The sequence below is a fragment of the Macrobrachium rosenbergii genome, chromosome 22 (assembly GCF_040412425.1).
Source record: "Macrobrachium rosenbergii isolate ZJJX-2024 chromosome 22, ASM4041242v1, whole genome shotgun sequence".
Lineage (NCBI taxonomy): Eukaryota > Metazoa > Arthropoda > Malacostraca > Decapoda > Palaemonidae > Macrobrachium > Macrobrachium rosenbergii.
In genome coordinates, this window is record NC_089762.1 from 43,320,218 (window position 1) to 43,346,233 (window position 26,016).

A 26,016-nucleotide genomic window follows, 5' to 3' on the forward strand; every position below is an offset into this window, starting at 1 on the left:
AGTAGTAAAAGTTAGATTGTTAATCCATCTAACCTTTGCTGAAGTGTGATCGAGGTGCAGAATAAAATATATGTTTTTGAAAGGCTATGAAAACGGGTTTTTGAGGATGACGGAAGAACTGAAAATCGTTGAAAGTAAGGTGAATGAAATCTCTGTGGGTGGCCTGGAGGCATATTCTGTGATAATATTAAAACATATACTTCTCATCAAATGCACATCAGAATTGTCAGTAAAAATCAGAAGTACAGCTCCTTACGACTTAAGTAATCCACAGAATAAGTCTTCTTTCAAGAATATGAATAAGCATTCAATTATGTATTAAGCTTTAGTTAATATAGCTTTGACACCGAGCATAATATAGGTGCATACTAAAACACTCACTTATATATACATATATACACAAATATATAAATATATATATGTGTATATGTATATATATATATATATATATATATATATAGGCACATGTGTGTGTCTGTGTATGTATACGTATACACACATAGAACAACGATCCATTTCGAAAACCAACGCTCCAGTGCAACACAATACAAGCTTAACAAGGTGAAGGAGGAAATTCATCTCCGCTTTGAAGGATTCCTTTGAAAAGAACTGAAAGCAGGGGGGCTAATGCCCTGTGGGTATAATGATTAATATAGCTGTTTACGACAACGGTTTCCCACGGCGACCTTTCCCCTCATCCATCAAGACGAGGGGCTGTTTATCTAAGCCCATCGGAGAAGAGGGGATGTTCATCTAAACCCATGATCAAAGAAGATGGGATGTTCATCTACGCTCATCAGAGAAAATGGGATGTTTATCTAAGCCCATCATAGAGGGGATGTTCATCCGATTGCCATCGATCAAAGAAGATGGGATGTTCATCTACGCTCATCAGAGAAAATGGGATGTTTATCTAACCCCATCATAGAGGGGATGTTCATCTGATACCATCAAAGAAAATGGGATGTTCTTCTAAGCCCGTGATCAAAGAAGCTGGGATGTTCATCTACGCTCATCAAAGAAAATGGGATGTTTATCTAAGCCCATCAAAGAAGATGGGATGTTCATCAAAGCCCATCAAAGAGGATGGAATGTTTACCTAAGCCACCAAAGAAAATGGGATGGTCATCTGATACCATCAAAGAAGATGGGATGTTCTTCTAAGCCCATGATCAAAGAAGATGGGATGTTTATCTAAGCCCATCAAAGAAGAGGGGATGTTCATCTGATACCATCAAAGAAAATGGGATGTTCTTCTAAGCCTATGATTAAAGAAGATGGGATGTTCTTCTAAGCCTATGATTAAAGAAGATGGGATGTTTATCTAAGCCCATCAAAGAAAATTGGATGTTTATCTAAGCCCATCAAAGAAGAGGGGATGTTCATCAAAGCCCATCATAGAAGAAAGGACGTTCATCTGACACCATCAAAGAAGATGGGATGTTCATCTAAGCCCATAATCAAAGAAGATGGGATGTTCATCTAAGCCCATCAAAGAAGATGGGATGTTCATTTAAGACCATTAAAGAAGATGGGATGTTCATCTCAGCCGATCGAAGAAGATTGGATGTTCATCTAAGAACATCAAAGAAGATGGGACATTCATCTAAGCCCACCAAAGAAGATGGGACATTCATTTAAGCCCATCAAAAAAAATGGGATGTTCATCTAAACCCATCAAAGAAGATGGGATGTTCATCTAAGCCCATCAAAGAAGATGGGATGTTCATCTGAGCCCATCGAAGAAGAGGGGATGTTCTATGCCCATCATCATCTTTTCTTTGCGAATTTTCCTTCTTGCCCTTCTCTACCAAGCAAAGACAACTGGAGGAGGAGGAGGAGGAGGAGGAGGATCGGTTATCTGTGAGTGGTTTCACCGCAAGAGGCTGATATATGAGGTTATGAAGCGATTTCTAAGTATGAGGATAACGGGGAAATATTTTGGTTGGTCTTTAAAGAAAGTTGGTGAGAAGGCTTGTAGGATGAAGGACTAATGTCTGTGCTGTGCTAAGAAATATATATATATATATATATATATATATATATATATATATATATATATATATATATATATATATATATATATATATATATATATATATATATATATATATATATATATATATATATATATATATATATATATATAAGTATGTATATTTCAACATTTAATTGTTTTGCCATCACAACATAAATTCAAATTTCAACATTTAATTGTTTTGAGAGACAACATAAATTCAGATAATAGAAAGAGAGAGAGAGAGAGAACATAATGGTCGCTGCTACATGCAAAACTCCTCTCATGAACTCCTTTCGATTGTAAGAATATTATCTGCTATTATCATGCCAACAGAATATTACCTATGAAAATCACAGAAAATATTTATATTTCCTATATTTAAGAATTTTCCCTGCCAGATTTCCCCCCCCCCAAAAAAAAAAAAAAAACGCAGGAACGACTCACTGTGCTTTCCATTATTACTTTCTAATATTACGCAGGCACTGCTGGTGAGGAGAATATTCAAATAAACTTGTATTTTCTCCTTTTAGAAAAAATGAATATTCAGATTCACTTGTATTATCTCCTGTCAGATAAAAAATTAGTATTAAAATTCACTTGTATTATGTCCTATCAGAAACAAATGAATATTCAAATAAAAAATTATCAGACAAAAAATTGATTCAAATTCTTGTATTTTCTTTTGAATATTATCTCCTATCAGAAACAAATGGATATTCAAATAAACTTGTAATTATCTCTTATCAGACAAAAAATTGAATTTACAAATTCACTTGTATTTTCTCCTATCAGACAAAAAAAAAAAAATTTGAATATACAAATTCACTTATATTATCTCCTATCAGAAAAAAAATGAATATTCAAATAAACTTGTACTATCTTCTATCAGACAAAAAAAAAAAAAAAAAAGAAAATGGAGAATTCTGAGATTTCCTGATCTTTACACAGAGAGCATCTTTCCTCTCCTGATACCCTTGCCTTTCCGAAGGCACTCGGGAAAATTGTATTTCGCTCCTTCCGAGAGCTATACAAAATATGTAGATTCCGGGAGAGGGGAGGAGGGAGGGGGGTGGTAGGGAGAGGAGGGCGTGAGAAGGGGGAGGGTGGGAGAAAGTATAAAATAAATAATTTCATATGCGTCGAATCAGGGCAGGGCAGCTGTTACGCGTTGGACTCCTCATCTCATATTCTTTTGAGGTGCCATACTCTCTCTCTCTCTCTCTCTCTCTCTCTCTCTCTCTCTCTCTCTCTCTCTCTCTGTAACAAACTCTATATATATATTTCATGAATATATAAGTCAATCAGTCTTCAGGCTAACTGCTGAGGACGTCGTAAGAACTGGGGTACATTCAAAGGAATAAATTTAAAACGAGGTCATGATGTGTATGGGTAAATATAATCGTGTCAATCACATTAAAGACATAAAAAGGATGAGAAAAAAATTGTAATATAAAAATAACACAAGAATTAGGTTAACTCCTTGAGATGAAAATTCAATGAAAGCTTAAGTTCTTCGTGGTAAAACTTTGTATGATGAAAGAGGTTGCTGGGACATCATTGCAATTCACATCTTCTGAGAGTCCTGAGAATGAAATTGCAGAGAGAACATTAGGCAACTACTAAGGGAAGTTGCCGAGTAGTGAATAAAATGAATGAGATGAAACAGGCAGTGTATAACGACGGGAGTAGTTTATAATTATTGTCCCTCAGAGAAAATGGAGCAGTTTCAGTGAGACTTGAATTGATTCGGAGAATGAGCATGCAAATAGCACTTTCTCTCTCTCTCTCTCTCTCTCTCTCTCTCTCTCTCTCTCTCTCTCTCTCTCTCTCTCTCTCTCTCGCTGCACGACTAGAATACAATGGTATGTTCATTTACTTTTAGAAACAATGCATATAGATGTAATTATTCTCTCTCTCTCTCTCTCTCTCTCTCTGCACGACTAGAATACAATGTCATTGTTCATTTACTTTTAGAAACAATGCCAAATAGATGCAATTTCTCTCTCTCTCTCTCTCTCTCTCTCTCTCTCTCTCTCTCTCTCTCTCTCTCTCTCTCTCTCTCTCTCTCTCCAGCTGCAAGACTAGAATACAATGTCAAGTATGTTCACTTACTTTTAGAAACAATGCCAAATAGATGCAATTTCTCTCTCTCTCTCTCTCTCTCTCTCTCTCTCTCTCTCTCTCTCTCCCCAGAACTTCTGTTTAAGAGAACTACGATACCGTAAGAATCATTTAAGAATCAAGCGTATTTTTTCAGAAATAAGAAATAAGAGATTCAGGACCACTGGCTGAAGCGTACAGCGAATATTGTGATTTTGAGTAATAATAATAATAATAATAATAATAATAATAATAATAATAATAATAATATAGGAGTATATTCTCTTTTCAATTCTATAAAACTCTCTTGCATTCTTGCACTTCTGTAACTTTGAGTATAGAAAATAAGATTTATACTTAATAATTTCTTTAAAAACCCTTAGCACAGAGATGTCCAGTTGTATACGGAATAACCATTCACAGATAAACGGCGATTATGCAAATGAAAAATGAATAATAAAGGTAAGTGAGGAGGGTGGTAAATATGCATTGCATAATAATGAATACGAATTGAATGACTTTATTTCCTTATCTGGTCCCGAGGGAGAGAATTAGGAGAGAATTAGATAACCCCAAATTGAAATATTTTATCCAATAACCGACCGAGGAAGCATTTAACGGCGACCTGAAATGACGTATTCCGGTCATTAACGAGTGAAAGGAAATATGTTGATGACTCTCATAATAATAAGAGAGAGGGAAAGGTGAGATAGAGAGAATCGTCGTTGTGATAATCGTCATTATCATCGTAATTATTCAAAATTATAACAGAGTATTGGGAGACGAGATAGTGAATCATCCGTACAATGATGATGATGATCATTATAATTCTTCAAAATTATAACAGAGAAGTGGAAGACTAGATAGAGAGAATCATCCCTTTGATAATCATCATCATCATCATCATCATTGTAATTATTCAAAATTATATCAGAAATGGAAGACTAGATAGAGAGAATCATCATTGTGATATTCATCATTATATCGTAAGTATTCAAAATTATAACAGAGAGTTGAGAGACGAGATAGTGAATCATCCTTACAATGATGATGATCATCATCATAATTATTCAAAATTATAACAGATGTAGAAGACCAGGTAGAGAGAATCATCCTTTTGATAATCATCATCATCATCATCATCACAATTATTCAAAATTATAACAGCGAAGTGGAAGATGATGTAGAGAGAATCATCCTTGTTATAATCATCATTATCATCATCATAATAATTATTCGAAATTATAACAGTGAGCTTGAAGACTAGCTAGAGAGAATTACCCTCTTGATAATCGTCATTATCACCGTAGTTATTCAAAATTATAACAGAGAAGTGTAAGACTAGATAGAGAGATTCATCCATAAAATAATCATTATTATCATTATAATTATTCGTCATTTTTTCGTTGATGTAGAAGACTAGATAGAGGGTCATCCTTACGATAATCATCATTTTTATAATGATTAATCATTATTTTGACCGATGATAATGATTAAACACGTGTTTGATGATAGTTAAAAATTTATGAACACAGTCATTAATTAACAGAGCAAACAGAGCATTGTTATTATTGTTATTATTATTATTCTTATTATTATTATTATTATTATTATTATTATTATTAAAGGTAATAGTAGTACCATTTCGTATTAGTATTATTAATATAAATTTGAAAGGTATACATCATTTCGAATTATTTAAGATAAATTATCAAGAATTATTTATTGATAAATTGTCATGAATTATTTATTTGTAAATCATTTATAAATTATTTATGAAATATTTATTTGGAAATTATTGATGAATTATTTATTTGTAAATTGTTTATGAATTATTTATTTATAAATCATCTATAAATTATTTATGAATTATTTTTTTGTAAATTATTTATGAATTATTTATTTATAACTTCTTAATAAATTAAAGAAATATTTATTTATAAATTATTTATGAATTATTTATTCATAAATTATACATAAATTATTTCTAAAACTTACAGATATTGTCATTTTTTTTTTTCGATTTTTTTATATTGTTAGCTATTGCTGTTTCTTTATTCGGTTTATTTCATCGCCGTCAAATCTTGATGTCATTATGTTCTGTTATTGTTTATAAAACAAATTAATTATATTTTATTATTAATTAGAATGAATATTCACATGAATTCCTTGAATTAAAATTCTCCATTGACGCATGTATGAATAAATTAATTCTTCAGATATTCCAAACATATTGAAAAGTTGTTGATAAAACAAACCACATATTTACTTAGTTAAACATTTTAGTATAGAAATTTTCAGAAAATTAAACTGCAGTTATCTACTGTAAGAGAGAGAGAGAGAGAGAGAGAGAGGATAATTTTGGTGTAGAACTTTTAAAAAATCAAACTTCAGTAGTCTACTGTAAGAGAGAGAGAACGACGTACACAACAGAGAGAGAGAGAGAGAGAGAGAGAGAGAGAGAGAGAGAGAGAGAGAGAAATTCGGCTAGGGGCGTGGAAAGCAGACGACCAACATTAATATTAATGCATAAAGTAATAATTACGCGTGAAATATAATGAGACGTAAGCATAAGAAAAAAATAATAATTCTTTTTCCTTTATATTCCTTCTCCCCATACCTTCATCTCCCTCATTTATTCCAGGAATAGCGGGACAAAAATGAAATTACAGAAATGTTTTCCCCCCCCCCCAGACAGCTAGGGAGAAAAAATGACAGTAATGGTTTTCTCCCCTAGGAAGTGGGGAGGTTTTGGTCTCTTAAATTTCTGAAGGCAAGGAGACAGAGAGAGTTTGATAATGTGTGACTGACAATTTTGTTAAAAAGAAGATTAGAGTTTTTTTTATATGGAAATCAGGCATATATAGGTTAATTTACTATTTTTTTTAATCACTGTCTGTTCGCGAATTCTGTAAACTGTTCTGTGTCAAGCATATATAGGTTAATATAGTTTATGTCAGTCTGTAAGCAGATTTTGTAACCTATTCTGTATTTATCTGGTTAGTGCACTTTAATAAAAAAATGTATTCCAAAACAAAAACATGTAAATTCATCTCATAAATGAATTCAAAGGAAACATTTTTTTTTTTTTAAATTTCAAAGGAATTTTTTTCCAAGTTCAAAGCAACGTTTCAGCACAGACCAGTTTAACTTGAACGAGTGACCCAGAGATTCCCTTGGTCCCATGTTTATTTATTTGTGTGTCCTCCTCTTCTTTACATTTGCCACTAAATAATGAAAGGGGTAGAAGGCTGCTGTTGCTGAATGCAAAAGGGTGATGGTTGGAAAGCATTTTGTTGTTTTCGTGTCATTGTGGAATGTTATGGGAACATGTTTCATTTTCCTTAAAATTGTTTTTACTCTTAGATAAATTTCATATTCAGAACTGTAAAAGGGGCTGGCTATTTATTGTACTACTTGAGTGAATCATCTTCATTTATCCTTTACAAATTATAGTCGGTGATTTGATAAATTATTTTCAAGAGGAAATATTGCCTCTTAGACCAGTACGCGTCTGTAATAATAAAAGAAATTAAGAACAATTAACATTGTGGCGTACGAGACCAACAGTCTCTGTGCAGATATTCTGAAAGCAAAATCACAGCAGTGGAGAAAAATGTATAATGTGGAAAATAATAGGACATAGAAGTTGTTTTATATAGCAAATTAAACCAACATAACTATGCCTAGTATTAGTCATTTGAAATCATACGTTCCTCTCCTGGTGGACTCCATGATAAAATATAGGCCTAATCTCTTGTTTCATCCCCAAGTTTCATTGTTGTATCTGTATGGTCAGTATCATAAGTAGCTATAGTGTTGTTACCTTCCATTAGGCTAGTCTGCAATTGCTCGAATCACTTGGTTACTGAGACAAATTTTCAATATTTCATAATAACCGTTACATAGCTCCTAACTGAACCAGTACGATAACTCCTTTCAAAGACGTCTTTCTTTTCAAATTCCCTTATCAAATAAGATTTCACTAATCAGCGCAGAATTATAGCTATCGATAACAAAATAAAGCTGAAAGTAATACAAAGAACAAAGAACAAAACAATAAATCCTTCAATCGGTCTATCTATAGCTCCTTCTCACATGTTTGTTTCTCTCGTCAAGTCTGAACGTCAGTTGTCATAAGGATCAACGGAACTGCAATGATTAGTCTCACTTTGAGCGTTCTCCCCAGAGTAATTCAAGAGTATTCTCTCATGACCAATGGCTTATATTGCCTCGTGTCAGAGCATTATGGTGTTGACTTTTGTCACCAGTTTCATTAAAGGTCTTTTATTTCATTTTTTTTTATATTTTGCGTGTGCCGTTTCACATTTCGGTCTTCTGGTAACTGTTGTTTTTGAACTCTGAGAACCATTACTCCCACTTCTTAACCTCCTACCAGGTATATATATATATATATATATATATATATATATATATATATATATATATATATATATATATATATATATATATATATATATATATATATATATATATATACATACGTATATAAGTTGAAAACTTATTAATCATATGATCCGCCAAAGAGGAGGGCTGAGTGTGCCAAGTGTTGTTCATAACTCCATAATTCATAATTTTCTCACAGTTAAGTTTCGTCCCCTTTTCATAATTAACTATATTATAATGAACCCTCATAATCATCTTCACTGCACTGATCTTGCATCGCTTGTCAATATTAGTCAATTGAAATTATGTCACGTTTGAGAAAGCAGGTTAGGCCTATGGTGCTGGGAGCCCCTTAAACTTTGGTGTGAAACTCGATCTTATGAACCCTGTACAGTATATCATGAAACCCGTAAGGGATATATGTTGAAAATGATACAATGACAATCATCCGTTCAGAGAGAGAGAGAGAGAGAGAGAGAGAGAGAGAGAGAGAGAGAAACGTTACCATAAACGTTTTTCCGTCATGCACTTTTCCGCCCAGCCGCGGCTGGAGACAGCCTTCATTTCCGTACTCATTGAGTTGGGTTTTGTGATTTAAGTAGGCAAAAATGCTGATGTGAATTGGGCCAGTTTCTACAAAAAAATTCGTGATGGGATTGATGGCCATTTTTCTCTAGCAACGATACATTTTCAAGGAAACAAGGCGGTCTCTATTGGTATTGAGAAGGCGGTGACGTCAGCAAGTACTGTAAGTCGTGTAAATTATGTAACCGCTCAGTTGACTTTGAACTGTGTAAGTGTAAAGTATTACGCCGCTCCTCCAATGTTTATTTCATTTTTAAATACTTGGTGTCGTACAAGGTGAGAATCTCATATGCTCTTGGTCTCATGTATTAATGGTGTAAATAAGATTTTGTTTTCATTGCGGAATTTACGAAATTAGAGCAAAACAGGGATCTATGATGAAATTAGATGGTCCTTATATCCAACGAGCAAGTCAGGCTAGGCTAGTGTTGTTAAGATAACGTCAACAATCGTTGCATATCAGAGAAGGCTGTGATAGATGAGTCTTTATTGGATTTATTCGTTTTTCCAAATCACTTTGACTTTTATTAGATTTTGCAGTGTAAGTACAACGAACTACTGAAGTGATTTACTGTAGACATTGATTATTCAACGCTATCTCACACTGCAGGTTTTCTAGCGTATCTTTGGTGGTGACAAAATTGCAGGTTTTCGCGTTACGTAAAGTTATGTTGTATAAGATTTTAGGGAAGCATTATTCTTTATTGGAAAACAGCAGTTGCCTGTATTAGCATAGCGTAGGCCTACAGCAAATAGTTTTTTTTTTTTTTTTTTTACCCAAATCAACGGAAACTAGCAGTTGTCCCGTAGGAACTTTGGTCTAATTGAAAAAGTTATGCACGAAGTGGATGTTGTTAAGTGTTATTAATCAGTCATCCGTCTGTTATAAATCCTCTCCCCCTTATCAACACTTTTGTCCATATTCTTCAGTCTGCGCCCTCCAAACGTTGTCAATTATTATAACGTTTTCTACTGGATGCCACTCTTCCTAGATAGTAAATCAGCCACCACAACCAACCGTTTTATTTATTTATTTTTTTTTTAAATTCCCTGCCAGATTTGGATCCAAATTCGCCCAGAAACTTCCTATTCTCTTCTAAATCTTTCCACAGGAGTACGACACTTTCAATCACAACTTTTTTTTCCCCCTGCTACACTTAATCTGCTGCACACTCCTTTTCTTTTCTCAGCCTTTCAAGCCAGTAATACACTTACAATCAAAACCTTTTTTTTCCTGTTACACTTAATCTGCTGCACACACACACACACACACACACACACACACACACACACACACACACACACACACACACACACACATTCCCCTGGTACTCTGCCACCAATCCCCGCAGTTTTCCAGACTCAAACAAAACCTGTTCCCTCGTCCAACTTCTCTGAACCACTCCTGGGATAATCTCTTCTCTTTTATCCCCCGCGTTCTGAGAACACCTTCCTTTTCCTCCTTTGGTTTTGCTGAGCGTCATAACATCCAGCTTTTTAGTTCCAAAGATAATAACAGGTTTCATTTCATTTGGTTTGTATTCTGAGATATTTAAAACTTGGAATCGGTACTCTGTAGCTTAACTGACTCTTTAAAGCTTAGTCTTATAGGTGTATATGGGTGTAAAACATTGCTCTCTCAGCTGTTTAATTAATTATGAGGTGTTGAAATGTCACCATTTATGTAACCTCTCTCTCTCTCTCTCTCTCTCTCTCTCTCTCTCTCTCTCTCTCTCTCTCTCTCTCTCTCTCTCTCTCTACATATATAATATATACATATAATATATATATATATATATATATATATATATATATATATATATATATATATATAGATATATATATATATATATATATATATATATATATATATATATATATGTATATATTTATATATATATACATGCATGTATATATATATATATATATATATATATATATATATATATATATATATATATATATATATATATATATATATATATATATATAGAGAGAGAGAGAGAGAGAGAGAGAGAGAGAGAGAGAGAGAGAGAGAGAGAGAGAGAGAGAGAGAGAGAGATTACTTGCTACAACATTGTACATATCACCGCAAAAGACTAGGCGAAAAAATATGATACAGGGCCGTATGATTTTCATAAACAAAATTGCCAAAAAAAAAAAAAAAGATGAAGCAACACCCTTGGCTGAATCGCAAGCCCGAACTCTCGAAAGACATATTGTGACCGAAGCGACAGAAAAAAGGAAAAGAGAGAGTGAGTGAACTCATTGTATTTACAAGACAGAATCATCTCGGTACTCGTTCTGAGGGAATTGCTTTTATAATTTATTTGACTGGGTCTCGCTGCGCATTCATTCAAAGTAGACACCAAGCATATAGATGGGCCTCAACCGGGCGACTCTCGGCCAGATTGCAGATGCTTTGTAACGCCGGTCCGCGATGCTAGGCTGATTGTATGAGTGCGGACGTCGGGAGTCATTTCCTCCCGGATTATATCCCGCTGTTCTGAACGACGACGGACGAAACGGATGACGAGAACTTCTGACTTTTGTCTCGATTTGTTTTGGTTCCAAACTTTTTCCGTTCTGTTTGTTGTTGGAAATTTCATACATCTGTAGTAAGCGACAAGGGGCTGGACATGTCTGGTTCAATGTTTTGCTCTAAAAAAAGACAGAAATTAGTAGGATAGAAAGAGATAATTAAGATGCATGCCGGTGAAGACATGAATTAGTGTTCTCGGATGGCTTGGACATGGGGAGAGAATGGAAGGCGCCAGCTAGTGAAAAGGATGTATCATTCTGATGTGCAGGAATCAATGGGAATTCCTATAAAATGCGGGAAAAATGGTGTGAGAGATTTATGTATTTTCGTTTTGCAGTTTTTTTTAAAATTATTTAATGTATGGTACAGCGTTAATGCATATGTATGTAATATATATTCCGGAGTGAAGTTCATCAATGATTTATTTATTTTTTTTTTTTTTACCTTTTTACCTGTTGACGTAAGCTTACAACAAAATTCGCTTTTTCAAGGGAGCACGTTTTCATAAAAGTGTGTATTAAAGGGTTCCCTCATCATAAATGGTACAGGGATTTTGTAACCCTCACCTGAATAAGGGCAGAAAATGGCCATAAAGTAAAAGCCGTATATTACCACCAACGTTGAGCTGTAACTTTGACTACAGGCATAAAATCATGTAACGCGCACATTAACATTATAACATCCACAATAACATCCACAATACGACTGAACATTATTATCTTTTCAGGGGGTCGCTCCTAACATACTCGGATTCCTCAAATACAAATTCCTCACGAAGCAGCTGGCCACATAATTCAGGCATTAACATGATATGAGTAATTTCCGTGATGGCAGTGGGCGGAATACAGGAACGTTACAGGCGCTGTAACCATGCCAGTTACACAGGTAAGGATATACATATTAATTCATAATTCTCTTGCATGCCGAGTTCATTCTTGATCGCAGTAATCTTGGATGAGGACGTCAGGTTTGGATGATGTGGGGATTTACGTAATATCATAAATTTTATTAATATGGTTACGTCATATTGTCTCCAGTGAAAATAAATAGTTTTTTTTTTTACCTGTGAAAATAAATTAGGGTTTTTTGTTCCTGTGAATATATATAGTAATTTTTTTTACATATAAAAATAAATGGGATTCTATTTCGTTACCTGTGAAAATAAATAGGATTTTTTTTTCGTTACCTACGAAAATCAGTAGGAATTTTATTCGTTGCTTATGAAAACAAATAGGAATTTTTCTCGCCACCTGTGAAGGTAAATGAGATATTTTTTCCTTACTTGTGAAAGTAAATAATTTTTTTTTTTGTTACTTATGAAAATATAGGAACTCTTCGTTACTTATGAAAATCAATAGGAATTTTATTCGTTACTTATGAAAACAAATAGGAATTTTTTCGCTACCTGTAAAGATAAGTAAAAACGTTTTATTCGTCACCTGTGAAAGTAAATTTTTTTTTTCGTTACCTAGGAATTTTTTCGTTACTTGTGGAAATAAATAGGAAATTTTTGTATTAATGCGTGTAAGTAAATACTAATTTTTTCGTTACCCATGAATATAAGTAGAATTTTTTTCCTTTACCAATGAAAATAAATAGGAAATTTTTCAATTACACTTATTATGAAGATTTTGAAGTGGTTCCAGTCACTTTTGGGTGACATGAGGTACGAATTATCAGGGTGATGCCTTTATTACTCTAATTTTAAGGTAAATGTTATTTGTGGTTACAGAGTGGGCAGTACCAAGCATTTCAAAGCCTAATGCGCTATAACAGTAAAAGTTTTCAATAATAAGTAAAATTGCACGGGTCGGTAATCATGTGATAGACATCAGGTGATTTCTGGTTCATGTTATGAAATCTTAACAATTTGTGAGTCCCCTCAGGTGGGTATTGTCGTCAGTGCACCTCACGTGGTACACTGTATTCATTACTACAGGTTGTCTGCGGCGTCCCTTCGGCCTACAGCTGCACCCACTTTTAGCTTTTTTTTTTTTTACTTCACCTCCATTCCCACTTCCTCTCTTTCATTTTGCTGTCCAACCACTCCAACTTTATACCCTTTTTTTTTATTGAGAAATCAGTCAGTATTTTATGAATAAAAATATTTTTTAAAACGAAAAAAAACATAAATCTCATGCAGACACATTCAGAATGGCGCTGAAGTTCGTTATATTCAACGGTTTTCAATTCTGAATTGTAAACGGGTGCAGTCGACCGGTGCCCCCCCCCAACCACAAAAAAGGGAATCATTTTCTAACATTCGTTGTTGGGTTTCAATACGATTTTTGTGAAAATGCATTTCCTTACTGGATGGCTTTAGTCGTTGGAAGTGGGATTCGTAGAAAACGTACATTTTTCCTACGGTTTATGACGTACTCATGGAGTTGAAAGCTTCGTAATTTCGAAGCGCAGAAAATCATTTCATCAGGCGAATATAATATATTACGTTGATGATTTCGTAGGATCAGAAAGACAGAGACAGCACACCCGCTTGCAAATTCCTGAGATGTATGCTGGTATTGCACCAGGCCAGGTTTTTTTTGCCATGCCCCTAGGTTAGGTTGGGTTTAGGTTGGGCTTAGGTTAGGTTAGGTTAGTACTTTCATAGTAATCTGGGTGTGGGAAACATAATGAGAATATTTGGGTTAGATAAGTCATTAAGTGTACTTTGGGTGTGGGAAACATGATGAGAATCTTTGGGTTAGTTAAGTCTTTCGGTGTAATTTGGGTGTGGGTAACATAAGGAGATTATTTTCAAGAAAATTCTATGGTTAGTTTTTAAGATATGGCGTCTCGCTTTTTTCAGGGAAAGTTCCTGTCCCAGTGCTTGGCCTTTTGGCCTAAACTCTATATTCCATTCAGTTCCTTAATACCCCTTCAATTTTTGTATAGTGTTAATTAAACATTTACGGCGATATAAAGCCGAAAAAAAATTTACCCAATCCTGTACATTTGAATGTGTCATGATCAGGGAACTTGAACTAAACTGGAAAATTTTCCTATGACATTTTGCTATAATTTTTCAAATAGTTTCATTCAACCTTTCTCTTTTATTCCGTTGTTTTCGTTGGGTAGCTTCAACTTTGCAGTTTCAGAACGTCCTGTTTGAGTTCCTGAACACTTCTTCCTTTATTCAGTGTTGTTGGGAAACCAGTACTGAATAATACTTGAATATTAATCATCATTATTTTTTGTGGGTAATATCCTCCTTCTTTTTATGATTTCAAAACATTTTATTGTTTAGCAAACGTATGTTCGTTTAAAAACAAATTTCTACATACATTCCGTGAAAAAACAAAAGTACTTAGTTTCAGAAAAGTCAATCTCTATATCTGCTAATATACTGGGAAGCGTGACTGTGTATATTGGATGTTTCATAGTTTTATTTTTGCCATACCGAGCAAACAGCTGAAAAAAAAACATGTCTCAGAAATAGCAACAGTATTAGGAAGAAAAGTAATAACCTCAGTAAAAATTTTTCCGTAACCGGCTTAAAAAATCCCAGAGAAGTACTAGCTTGACAGACTTATTTTTTTTCCTTTAAGGCTTCCAGATAATCCCATGAATAAAAAAAGAAATTAACCCTGATTCATAGAGATAGTGCAATGGCTGTCCACTTGAATTGAAATCCTATCACTTCAGGGAGGATTACCTGCCGGCAATTGAATGTATCAGCTGAAATTAATTGATTAATATTAAGCTGGACAATTTGGAAGACCGTCTGAATGGATTGGAGCTAATATCAAAGAACAGGATTATTAATTTTTTTTTTCATTTTACTGTTAAAGGTATTACTTTTTATTCTTACAGTTAAAATGCCTGTTTTTTTTAAGCTCAATTCCCCACTGACCGTTTTATATTGCTTCAGTTATGTGATATACGTAAGCGGATTTATACATGAATACATTCATACTGAGCGAAATTGTGCTTCCTCTGCTCAAATGGAAGGACGCATTGCAAGGAATTTTATATAAATTAAGACGACGAAAAAATAAGCGATATTCTACTGCAGGATTCACGGTAATAATCTCGATTATAAAGACGAGATGTATTTGTAAAAATATATACAGAGCTTAAAGCTTTCGTCCACAGAAGAATGGACGAAAGCTCGAAGCTCTGTATATATTTTTACAAATACATTTCGTCTTTATAATCAAGATTATTGTTCTGAATTCTACTGTAGATATATATATATATATATATATATATATATATATATATATATATATATATATATATATATATATATATATATATATATTTATATATATATATATATATTTATATTTATATATATTATATATATATATATATGTATATATATATATATATATATATATATATATATATATATATATATATATATATATATATATATAATTTTTATGTCTCAAAATTCGTCCTTCAGCATTTACATATTCCAAGAGAAATAGGTAGCAAATAGTGAAACCACAAAATACAGAATTTTTAAATACTCAAAATCCTTAATAAATTTTTTATTTACAAAATTAACACAAAAGTCGTCTTGTCATCGCTTCAACATACAGAGAAATGATTTGCAAGCAGTGAAATCACAAAATCAGGAATGTTCAAATGAACTCAAAATCCGCCGGCAATAATTTTTTCTCTTTTATTTAAAAAAAAAAAATCTTTGCCCAACCTGAAAAGGCTGTCAGTCCCTACAGAACCCATCATCTGAAGTGTTAGAGCCGGGCGGGGGGGGGGTCTCTCGTTTCAAAGAAATTCCATCGTCTCCTTTCACTTGTGTTTCTTTCTCTCCTTTTCTGTAATTGCTAAGACTTTGGAAAAGGATTAGCCTTTTCTTTGGAAAATAGTTCACTATCTAGATGGTCTGTATATTCTCATATGTTTTGAGAGGTTATTTTTAGCTGCTCCTTTTGAAAGATATTCTAAAGGCTATATTGATGTATTTTTTTATTATGGGTTTTCATTATTATTATTATTATTATTATTATTATTATTATTATTATTATTATTATTATTATTATTATTATTATTATTATTATTTATTATTATTATTGGGAAAAATTATTATTATTATTATTATTATTATTGGGAAAAAGTCTCCATCACGAGAGTTCATAAATGTTCTAAAGGGTCCACAATAAACAGTTATATCATTGTGGACCGTTTAGAACATTTATTTATTATTATATTTATTATTATTATTATTATTATTATTTGATTATTATTATTATTATTTCAACTGATATTATTATTATTATTATTATTATTATTATTATTATATACCCTTTGCTTAAGATAATGGCCTGATTGCCACCTTTATTTTCTTGTAGTTAAAAGCAACCAATACCCCCTTGCGGACAGGAAAGGTACCTTAATTTATTACACATCTGGATTTAAAAGCTTGTGGCGACTGGCTTAGGTAAAGAGCGTGAGGAAATCAATTTAAGACATTGTGGCGTTTAATTAACCACGCATATCTTGTGAATGCACTATACCTTACAGCTTATAGAAAAACTATAATTTTCTAATCGCTAATGACTTTCTATCATGTTTAATCCTCGTAAGGGGGTAGTGCAGTTGGTGCACCTCATGCGGTGCACTGTAGGCATTACTTAAGGTTCTTTGCAGCTTGCCTTCGGCTCCCAGCTGCAACCCCTTTCGTTCCTGTTAGTGTACCTCCTTTCATATTATATTTCTTCCACCTTACCTTCCACCCTTTCCTAACACTTGATTCATAGTGCAACTGCTTTGAGGTTTTCCTCCCGTTACACCTTTCAAACCTTTTTACTGTCAATTTCCGTTTCAGCGCTGAATGGCCTCATAGGTTTGAGTGCTTGGTCTTTGGCCTAAATTCTATATTCAGTTCAGTTCATGACTTTATACCATGGTTAAATGGAAGTGGGGGATTTTGAGTTTAGAAATCATCCACTTTAACCATTCTGAATATGTACTGGGAATAAAACGTACCCAGTCCATCATGTAGAGGGAAAACATTTGACGTATACCGCTGAAATGCATTCAAGATCGTGTAGCTTGTCAGGATCGGTTACATATTCCTCCGGAGGTTCACGTGAAATGAATAAATTGTTTTATGGGTGATAAAAAAACCCGTAACATGTTTTGGCTTCTATGGGGAACTCGGGATATGAAAAAATGAGTAAAGTGCTGAGATATATAGGCACTATAGCGGGGTACTGTTCCTTGGAGTGAATTGGAATAAATGGTTCAGTTTTGCCTTTTATACCCAGTACAAAACAAGTAAAAAATGCGCCAAAGTGTCCTCGGCGCGATCGAGTTTTCTGTACGTCGTATAATCAAGGCCACCAAAATTAGAAATATCTTTCGGTGGTCTCGGTATAATGCTATGTGAGCCGCGGCACATGAAACTTTAACCACGGCACGGTGGTGGCGTGGCCTATATTGTTGCCAGACGCATGATTATGGCTAACTTTAACCTTAAATAAAATAAAAACTACTGAGGCTAGAGGGCTGCAATTTGGTATGTTTGATGATTGGGGGGTGGATGATAAACATACCAGTTTGCAGCCCTCTAGCCTCAGTAGTTTGTAAGATCTTAGGGCGGACACAAAAAAAGTGTGGACGGATAAACAAAGCTGGCACAATAGTTTTATTTTCAGAAAAATAAAACCTTACAGAAATAAGATTAGAATATATAATTCTCTTCCGTTCTTAAAGTTATGGATTCTTGCACAATTATGACAAATCTTTAAAAAGGAATCGTTTTATCATTGTGTTCACTATTAGCCTACTATTTATACTTCAAAAATGGAATAATTAAGACATTCCAGTATTCAACATGAACAGAAAAATAGAGATCAATTGTCACCAGTGTATATGAAGATACAATCATTATTTTAGACAGCTAAATCTCCAATTTGTAGTTCACAAAAACCAAAAATTGTTTGATAAAAAAATAACGTTATTAGCTATATAATTAGATATTCAAGAAAGGAAAACACTAAAAAGCTTACAGAGAAAGAAATAATGAAAAAACAACGGCCTCAATATAAAAGACATAAAAAAATGTTTGATACTTCAACCAGAGGAAGAATATCTCATTTCTTGGTTCAGTTTCCACGCCAGGAAAATAAAAATAAAAAAAACTACCGAAGGAAAAAATGTTGCTTCAGATGATTGCTGCTGCTTTGAGATGCAACCTTGACTGCATTCCCAGAAGTTTGGCATTTTTTAATTGAATGCTGACATAAAAGAAAAATAGCTATAATACTCAGTTAAGACGCTTCGGAAGACTGGGCAAATGATCTTGGTATTTCTATCTTGTCTATCTTATACATTAAAGGGTTCTTTTTTTAATCTTAAAGGAAAGCATAGCAGAGATTCGAGATTATCTGAAGGCTTTTAACAGCCCGCGATCGTAGTTGGAAAGGGAATAATTATTCACCAGAAATTAAGTATGACAGCCGTGTTTTGTTATGAAAAAGTGAATGTCTCAGCCACACGTAAACCCCGTAGAGGGAGGTAGTGCAGTCCGTGCACCTCGCGGGGTGCACTGTAGGCATTACAAAAGGTTCTTTGCATCGTCCCTTCTGCCCCTACCTGCAACCCCTTTCATTCCTTTTACTGTACCTCCATTCTTACTATCTTTCTTCCATCTTGCTATCCACCCTCTCCTAACAATTATTTCATAGTGCAACTGCGAGGGTTTCCTCCTGTTACACCTTTCAAACCTACCTGCTCTCAATTTCCTTTCCAGCGCTGAATGACCCCATAGGTCCCAGTGCTTGGCCTTTGGCCTAAACTCTATATTCCATTCCATTCCATTCCAGCCATAGGTGAATTGGCTCTTATAACGAATTAAGAAAGGGGATATTTAAGAAATGGTGAAATGGTCTCGGGCACGAAAAGTGAGTTAAAAATCTTCCTGAGCAGTTTACTGCAACTTGCAACAAGGCCAAACCTCTTCTTAGATAGAAGTACATATTGTAATCTACATATTCCCCTTTTCTATAGGATTTTCTTAAGTTCCAGCAATTCTGGCGAATTCGTTTATTTCAGAGCTCAGGTAGCGCTGCTCAGAACGACATCATTTGGAGCACCATATCTGCTAATTATGTCGGCGATGATGTAAGGTGTATTTGCTTTTAATGAAAGGGTTACCTTACTTATGGATTTTAGCATTTTCATAACGGTATCCCGGACGTAAACTCCTAACTTCAGATGCTAATTACTTGTACGCGTGAAAGGTATTGCAGGTGATAAAGCAATTATGTGCTTTCTTTTTGGGGGGGACGCAGAATGGCTCCGTATAGCGAGAACCGCCTATACAAATCCCAGGTTAATTGTAAAGACAAAGGTATATTCTGTCGCCCACCCAGAAAATTATTTCTGTTTTTAGGAAGTCGTTTTATTCTGTCATTCGGAAGTCAATCTGCTCCATGCTTTTTTTTTTTTTTTTTTTTTTTGCCACCAAACAAACTTCAATTTAATGATGCTTTCTCACCGGCCAGCCTGTGTTTCAATACGAGATCAAGTTTTTTTTTTTTTTTTTACTCGTGCTGGACAGTAATTGCAATGAGAAATGAGGTATATGCTTTTTGTCAACACTGAATAGCTTCCACCCGAGAATACTTGATTAAAACCAGAGAACGGTGTCCTGTATGTATATGTATATATATATAAATAAATAAATATATATATTATATGTATATATATATATAAAATATATATATATGTGTTTATATATATATATAATATGTATATATATATATATATATATATATATATATATATATATATATATATATATAGTATATATATATATATATATATATAAATATTGTGTGTGTGTGTGCATGTAAATTATATATATATATATATATATATATATATATATATATATATATATATATATATATATATATATATATATATATATATATATATAATTTATACATATACATATATATATTATATATATGCATATATATATTATATATATACATCCTGTAAACACTGCATGATAATAGTTCAGCATATGAATCAAACACCATGTCTCTCTCTTTCTCTCTCTTCGGTTGGCACTTGTCTGTCAGGCGGGCCTGCCGTCCGTCTGTCCAACTGTCCGCCAACGTACACCCACCTGTCTGTGAGCCTGTAAGTCTGTGAGTTTGTGAACCGCAATCCAAAACCTGCGCTGTGCCCATTCCACTTGCAATTATCATTTTTACCTCGGCCCCGACGCAACAACAATTTCCGTTGTTTGCAGAGAATGCATAATTCATTCGTTCGAAGTCAATTGACAAAGGTTTTTTATTTGTTTGCGGGTGTTTTTTCAAGGAAAACAAACAACTGGGGTCGCCGGTACCACTTGGGCAATCAGTGGTCGTGTTATGATTTATTAAACAAACTTGCTGAAGCGCTGGCACATCCGGATTTGTGGAATTTGGTATACGCTCGTATGAAGGGCAGTAGCCCGCATCAATAACCCTTGTGACTGTGCTCGATTGCGATCAGATCAGGTAAGCATTTATAAATATATATATATATATATATATATATATATATATATATATATATATATATATATATATATATATATATATATATATATATATATATATATATATATATATATATATATATATATATATATATATATATATATATATATATATATATATATATATATATATATATATATATATATATATATATATATATATATATATATATATATATATATATATATATATATATATATATATATATATATATATATATATATATATATTTAAATTATGTGTAGAATGGTTATTAAATTTTATAAAACCACTCACAATCGTAATGTAAATTACAGATTGTATCTTCAAGTCCTTTTATATACGTCTCTCTCTCTCTCTCTCTCTCTCTCTCTCTCTCTCTCTCTCTCTCTCTCTCTCTCTCTCTCTCTCTCTCTCGCGAGCGAAAAGGTCATTTCGAAATCTCGTTACGGAATATATCGTCCATTTCATTTTTTTTATTATAACTGAACGTGTTTTTTTTTTATTCAGCCTTTTAATTGTTATCGATGGGGACTTAAAACGGCCAGACCGCGCTGGGTTTTAATTGGTGCTTCCTGAAACCTGATTCTTCAGCATATACTTCGAGTGAAAAAAAATATGTATCACTTTACTTTTGAATGTTATTTCCCCAATGGATACTTCAGTGACTTGCACTGCGGTAGAAGTTTCCTTTATATTTTATTTCTATGTGTTTCTGTTTCTACTTTACATTTATCATTTGTTTAGGAGGCTTTAATTTATCCTGTTTGTCTGTGGGTAAATGCGTACAAACTCGTTTTCTATCTTCTGAATAATAGTATAATAACTCCATGAAATTGATTTTATCTAATGAATAATTGTACAATATTTTAGGCGATATCCCCCATCTCTCTCTCTCTCTCTCTCTCTCTCTCTCTCTCTCTCTCTCTCTCTCTCTCTCTCTCTTTCTCTTTGTGTGTATATATATAATATATATATATATATATATATATATATATATATATATATATATATATATATATTTATATGTGTATATGTATATATATATATGTATGTATAAATATGTACTGTATATATACCGGGTATATATTTATATATATATATATTTATATATCTATATATATGTCATATATATAATTTGAAATTTATAGTATTTTATTTCATTGTAACTTCCTGCCTTTGATTAATATCAGTAATCATTTAAATCTTTCATTACCAACGAAAATCTTTGAATGATAGCATTTTTTAAAAATGATGTTTTCAATCTTTTTTCTCCCTCCTCTGAATATCAGCAAATCCCCTGAACCCTCTGCATATCATTATAACACCGTAATATGATTTATAACAATCACTTTTTTTTTTTTAGATTTCTCATTTCATAAGATATTATTTCTTTCGAGAAACATTACATAACTCCCTCTTTTGAAGAGGTGATTCCCGGAAGTTGAACTTAATCTCTAAAAATCCTCTTCAAGAACGCGTAATTATTTCTTTTTTTTTTTAATTATATCTCGTGAATTAAAAGAGTATTATGGGAAGCAGTGGATCAGTGATGATTAGTGTATTACTCGTTAAAAAAAATTCACTGCAAGAGATTTAAGTTTTTTTGTTGATGGTTTATTTATTGGTGTTAATGAATCAAGAATTTATGCATATGGTAACAAGAGGATTTATGGATTTTCCGTGATTATTTTATTTTGTTGTACAATTACTGTCTATCACACATTGATATTGAGACAGGACAGACGAAGAGACAAACAGGCAAAGAGACTGGAAGATTGAAAATGCAATCCTGAATCCAGCATTTTAGTTTTCTCTAAAAGAAACTATTGTGCCGGCTTTGTTCGTCCGTCCGCACTTTTTCTGTCCGCCCTCAGATCTTAAAAGCTACTGAGGCTAGAGGGCTGCAAATTGATATGTTGACCATCCACCCTCCAGTCATCAAACATACCAAATTGCAGCCCTCTAACCTCATTAGTTTTGATTTTACTTAAGGTTAAAGTTAGCCAAAATCGTGTTTCTGGCAACGTTATAGGATAGGCCACCACCGTCCCGTGGTTAATGTTTCATGGGCCGCGGCATATAGCATTGTACCGAGACCACCGGAAGACAGATCTATTTTCGGTGGTCTTGATTATACACTGTACAGAAAACTCGATTGCGCCGAAGAAACTTCGGCGCATTTTATTATTTGTTTTTCATTTTTACACCTGACCTTTTTTACAGTTCCAAATATTAAGCCGTGATATCTAACCCAAAGGACCATATTCAAATCCTGCCAGGGTAGATGTACTTGTCAAATATCAGTTCCCATAGAATGTAATTATTCCTATGGGTTAGGGATATGGTTTAAAGTTTGATGGTTATCCAATCTGTCGAAGAAAGTTATGGCGACGGTAATCAGTAATTAAAACCAGACTAATTGTAATTCAGCCTTCCCCTTCCTGACCATTAATTCTTATGGAACGAGGGTTTAATTTAATGCGTCATTAAATGAGGGAACACTAAGGAATGGAAATGAGATTGGTAAGTGATGATCATCCTTTAACTACTTTGATTACAGAAGACTATACCGATTATGGCTGACGGTATTAAGACTGAATCTACATCTGTGGGGAGATATGATGATAATCTTTTAGATGATTGCAGGAGATAATTTTTTCATCCTTTGATTTTCGTATGATACTTTCTTGAATTCTCTTAGAAATGGGAGGATTTTCTGACACATATATAAAATTAGTTTAGGAAAGAACTTTTGGGGTTATATAGAGAAGTCACTACTGCTGTTTATATCAGTGTGAAGGTGAAAGGTAGGTCAATAGTCTTGTTAAATGCCGTAATGAGCAGGTACCTCTAAGATGCGTCATCGCCTACGTAGTTACCCCAGGTGGGAGGCGACTCCACCCTATTGGGTAGACATTGTCTCTCTTGGCCTTGGGAAATTGCCACTCTGTAATTACTAAGAAATATCCCTGTTAATCTCAAGTACATCCTTATGCGTATATATTTCCATCTGTATTATTCCAAATCCTTCTTGCCGTTCAACTGCGGATTAAACTGAGTCATGAAACAGAATGTCAAATTAAAGTGGATCGACCTAACTTTGAGGTCAGGGAAATCAATGTTGCGAGAACGAGTTTCCCAGTTTTGTCCTCGGAGTTCTTCAATGCTGTTGGAGGTTTGAGGTTTGAGCTCTAGTTTTTCAAGGCTGTTGGAGGTTTGAGGTTTGATCTCTAGTTTTTCAAAGCTGTTGGAGGTTTGAGCTCTAGTTTTTCAAAGCTGTTGGAGGTTTGAGGTTTGAGCTTTGGTTTTTCAAAGCTGTTGGAGGGTGAGGTTTGGGCTATAGTTTTTCAAAGCTGTTGGAGGTTTGAGGTTTGAGCTATGGTTTTTCAAAGCTGTTGGAGGGTGAGGTTTGGGCTATAGTTTTTCAAAGCTGTTGGAGGTTTGAGGTTTGAGCTATGGTTTTTCAAAGCTGTTGAAGGGTTGAGGTTTGTAACAGGATGATTATACTGTGGCCAGATAAAAAAATAAACCGGGGCTTTTATGTCAAGGAAATATAATTTTTTTATGTCGGCAATACAGTGATCAAAAATAAACCTGATAAAATTAAAGAGTGAAGACAACAAGATATGGTAGTTAGATCAAAGACTGATGTCAGCACAGTCTCTCTTTCTCTCTCTCTCTCTCTGTCATATATATATATATATATATATATATATATATATATATATATATATATATATATATATATATATATATATATATATATATATATATATATATATATATATATATATATATATATATATATATATATATATATATATATATATATATATATATATATATATATATATATATATATATATATATATATATATATATATAAATATCAAATTCCACAATATACATACATATAAAGCATGTCCGAGAAATTCTCAAATTCCATTGAAAACTCTCTTTCAGGCATGTCCAGAGAAATTCCTTCTTACTTCAGGTTGAAAACTGAAGTCATTATTATTCCAGTTCCTTGTTATTATTATTATTATTAGAAAAATTATTATTATTATCATTATTTTTATTATATCTGGCTCTTATGACACCGACCTCTTTTTTTTTATCTTTTTTCCCCCAAAAAAGCGATTTATTATTATTTCATGCTCTCGTAACCCTGTATCTCTTTTTCCCCCCAAAAAAGCGATCATCATGACGATGGTTCCCCGGCGAGCCGAGCGGAACCGGAGAGATACTCGAGAAGGCACATCTCAAAATTGCCGCAGGTAACGCCAGCTAATTACCTCTATCACGTCGACTGAACTTCGGCAATTACGCTGCCTGCAGACAACTTCCTGACACTCATAAGTGATGCTTCAAGAGAAGCTGGGAAGGAAGGAAGGAAGTAAAGAAGTTTCTCCCGATTTGTTTCGTTTTGAGATACGGGCCGTAGTAGCGTTTTCTTGTGTTGCCTTAAGTCTCGGAGGTTTCTTCTTCTTCTTCTTTGATGTTTTTTAGTCGAGGTCTGTGGCGTAAGGTGGACCAGTTTGTAGGGTTTTTTTTATGTAGTGGCGTGGAATTTACCGTTATCGTATTTTTATCTGGCGGGATTTTTAATAAAACTCGATTTTTCATAATCTTCGCAGAATTTTGAGCTTTCCCTATATATTCTACGGTAAAAATGTTCGGTTTTGGATTATCGTATACAGAGGAATTGATATATATATATATATATATATATATATATATATATATATATATATTATATTTATATATATATATAGCCTATATATATGTATATATATATATATAATTTTGTTTGCAGTAAAGTCAGGTATGGATTTAAGACAGCCTAT

The 26,016-nt window shown here is 33.5% G+C and overlaps 1 protein-coding gene across 1 annotated transcript in view; it reads right to left on the reverse strand.

Annotated features, from left to right (window-relative positions):
- Positions 1-1,664: 1,664 nt before the first annotated feature.
- LOC136850486 (uncharacterized) overlaps positions 1,665-26,016 on the reverse strand; it is a 65,699-nt gene continuing 41,347 nt past the window's right edge. Inside the window, exons 3-4 of the mRNA XM_067124058.1 lie at positions 24,269-24,413; positions 1,665-1,886 (exon numbers count right to left, since the gene is read on the reverse strand). Of these exons, the coding sequence (XP_066980159.1) occupies positions 1,665-1,886; positions 24,269-24,413 (367 nt within the window). The remainder of the gene's footprint in view (positions 1,887-24,268; positions 24,414-26,016) is intronic.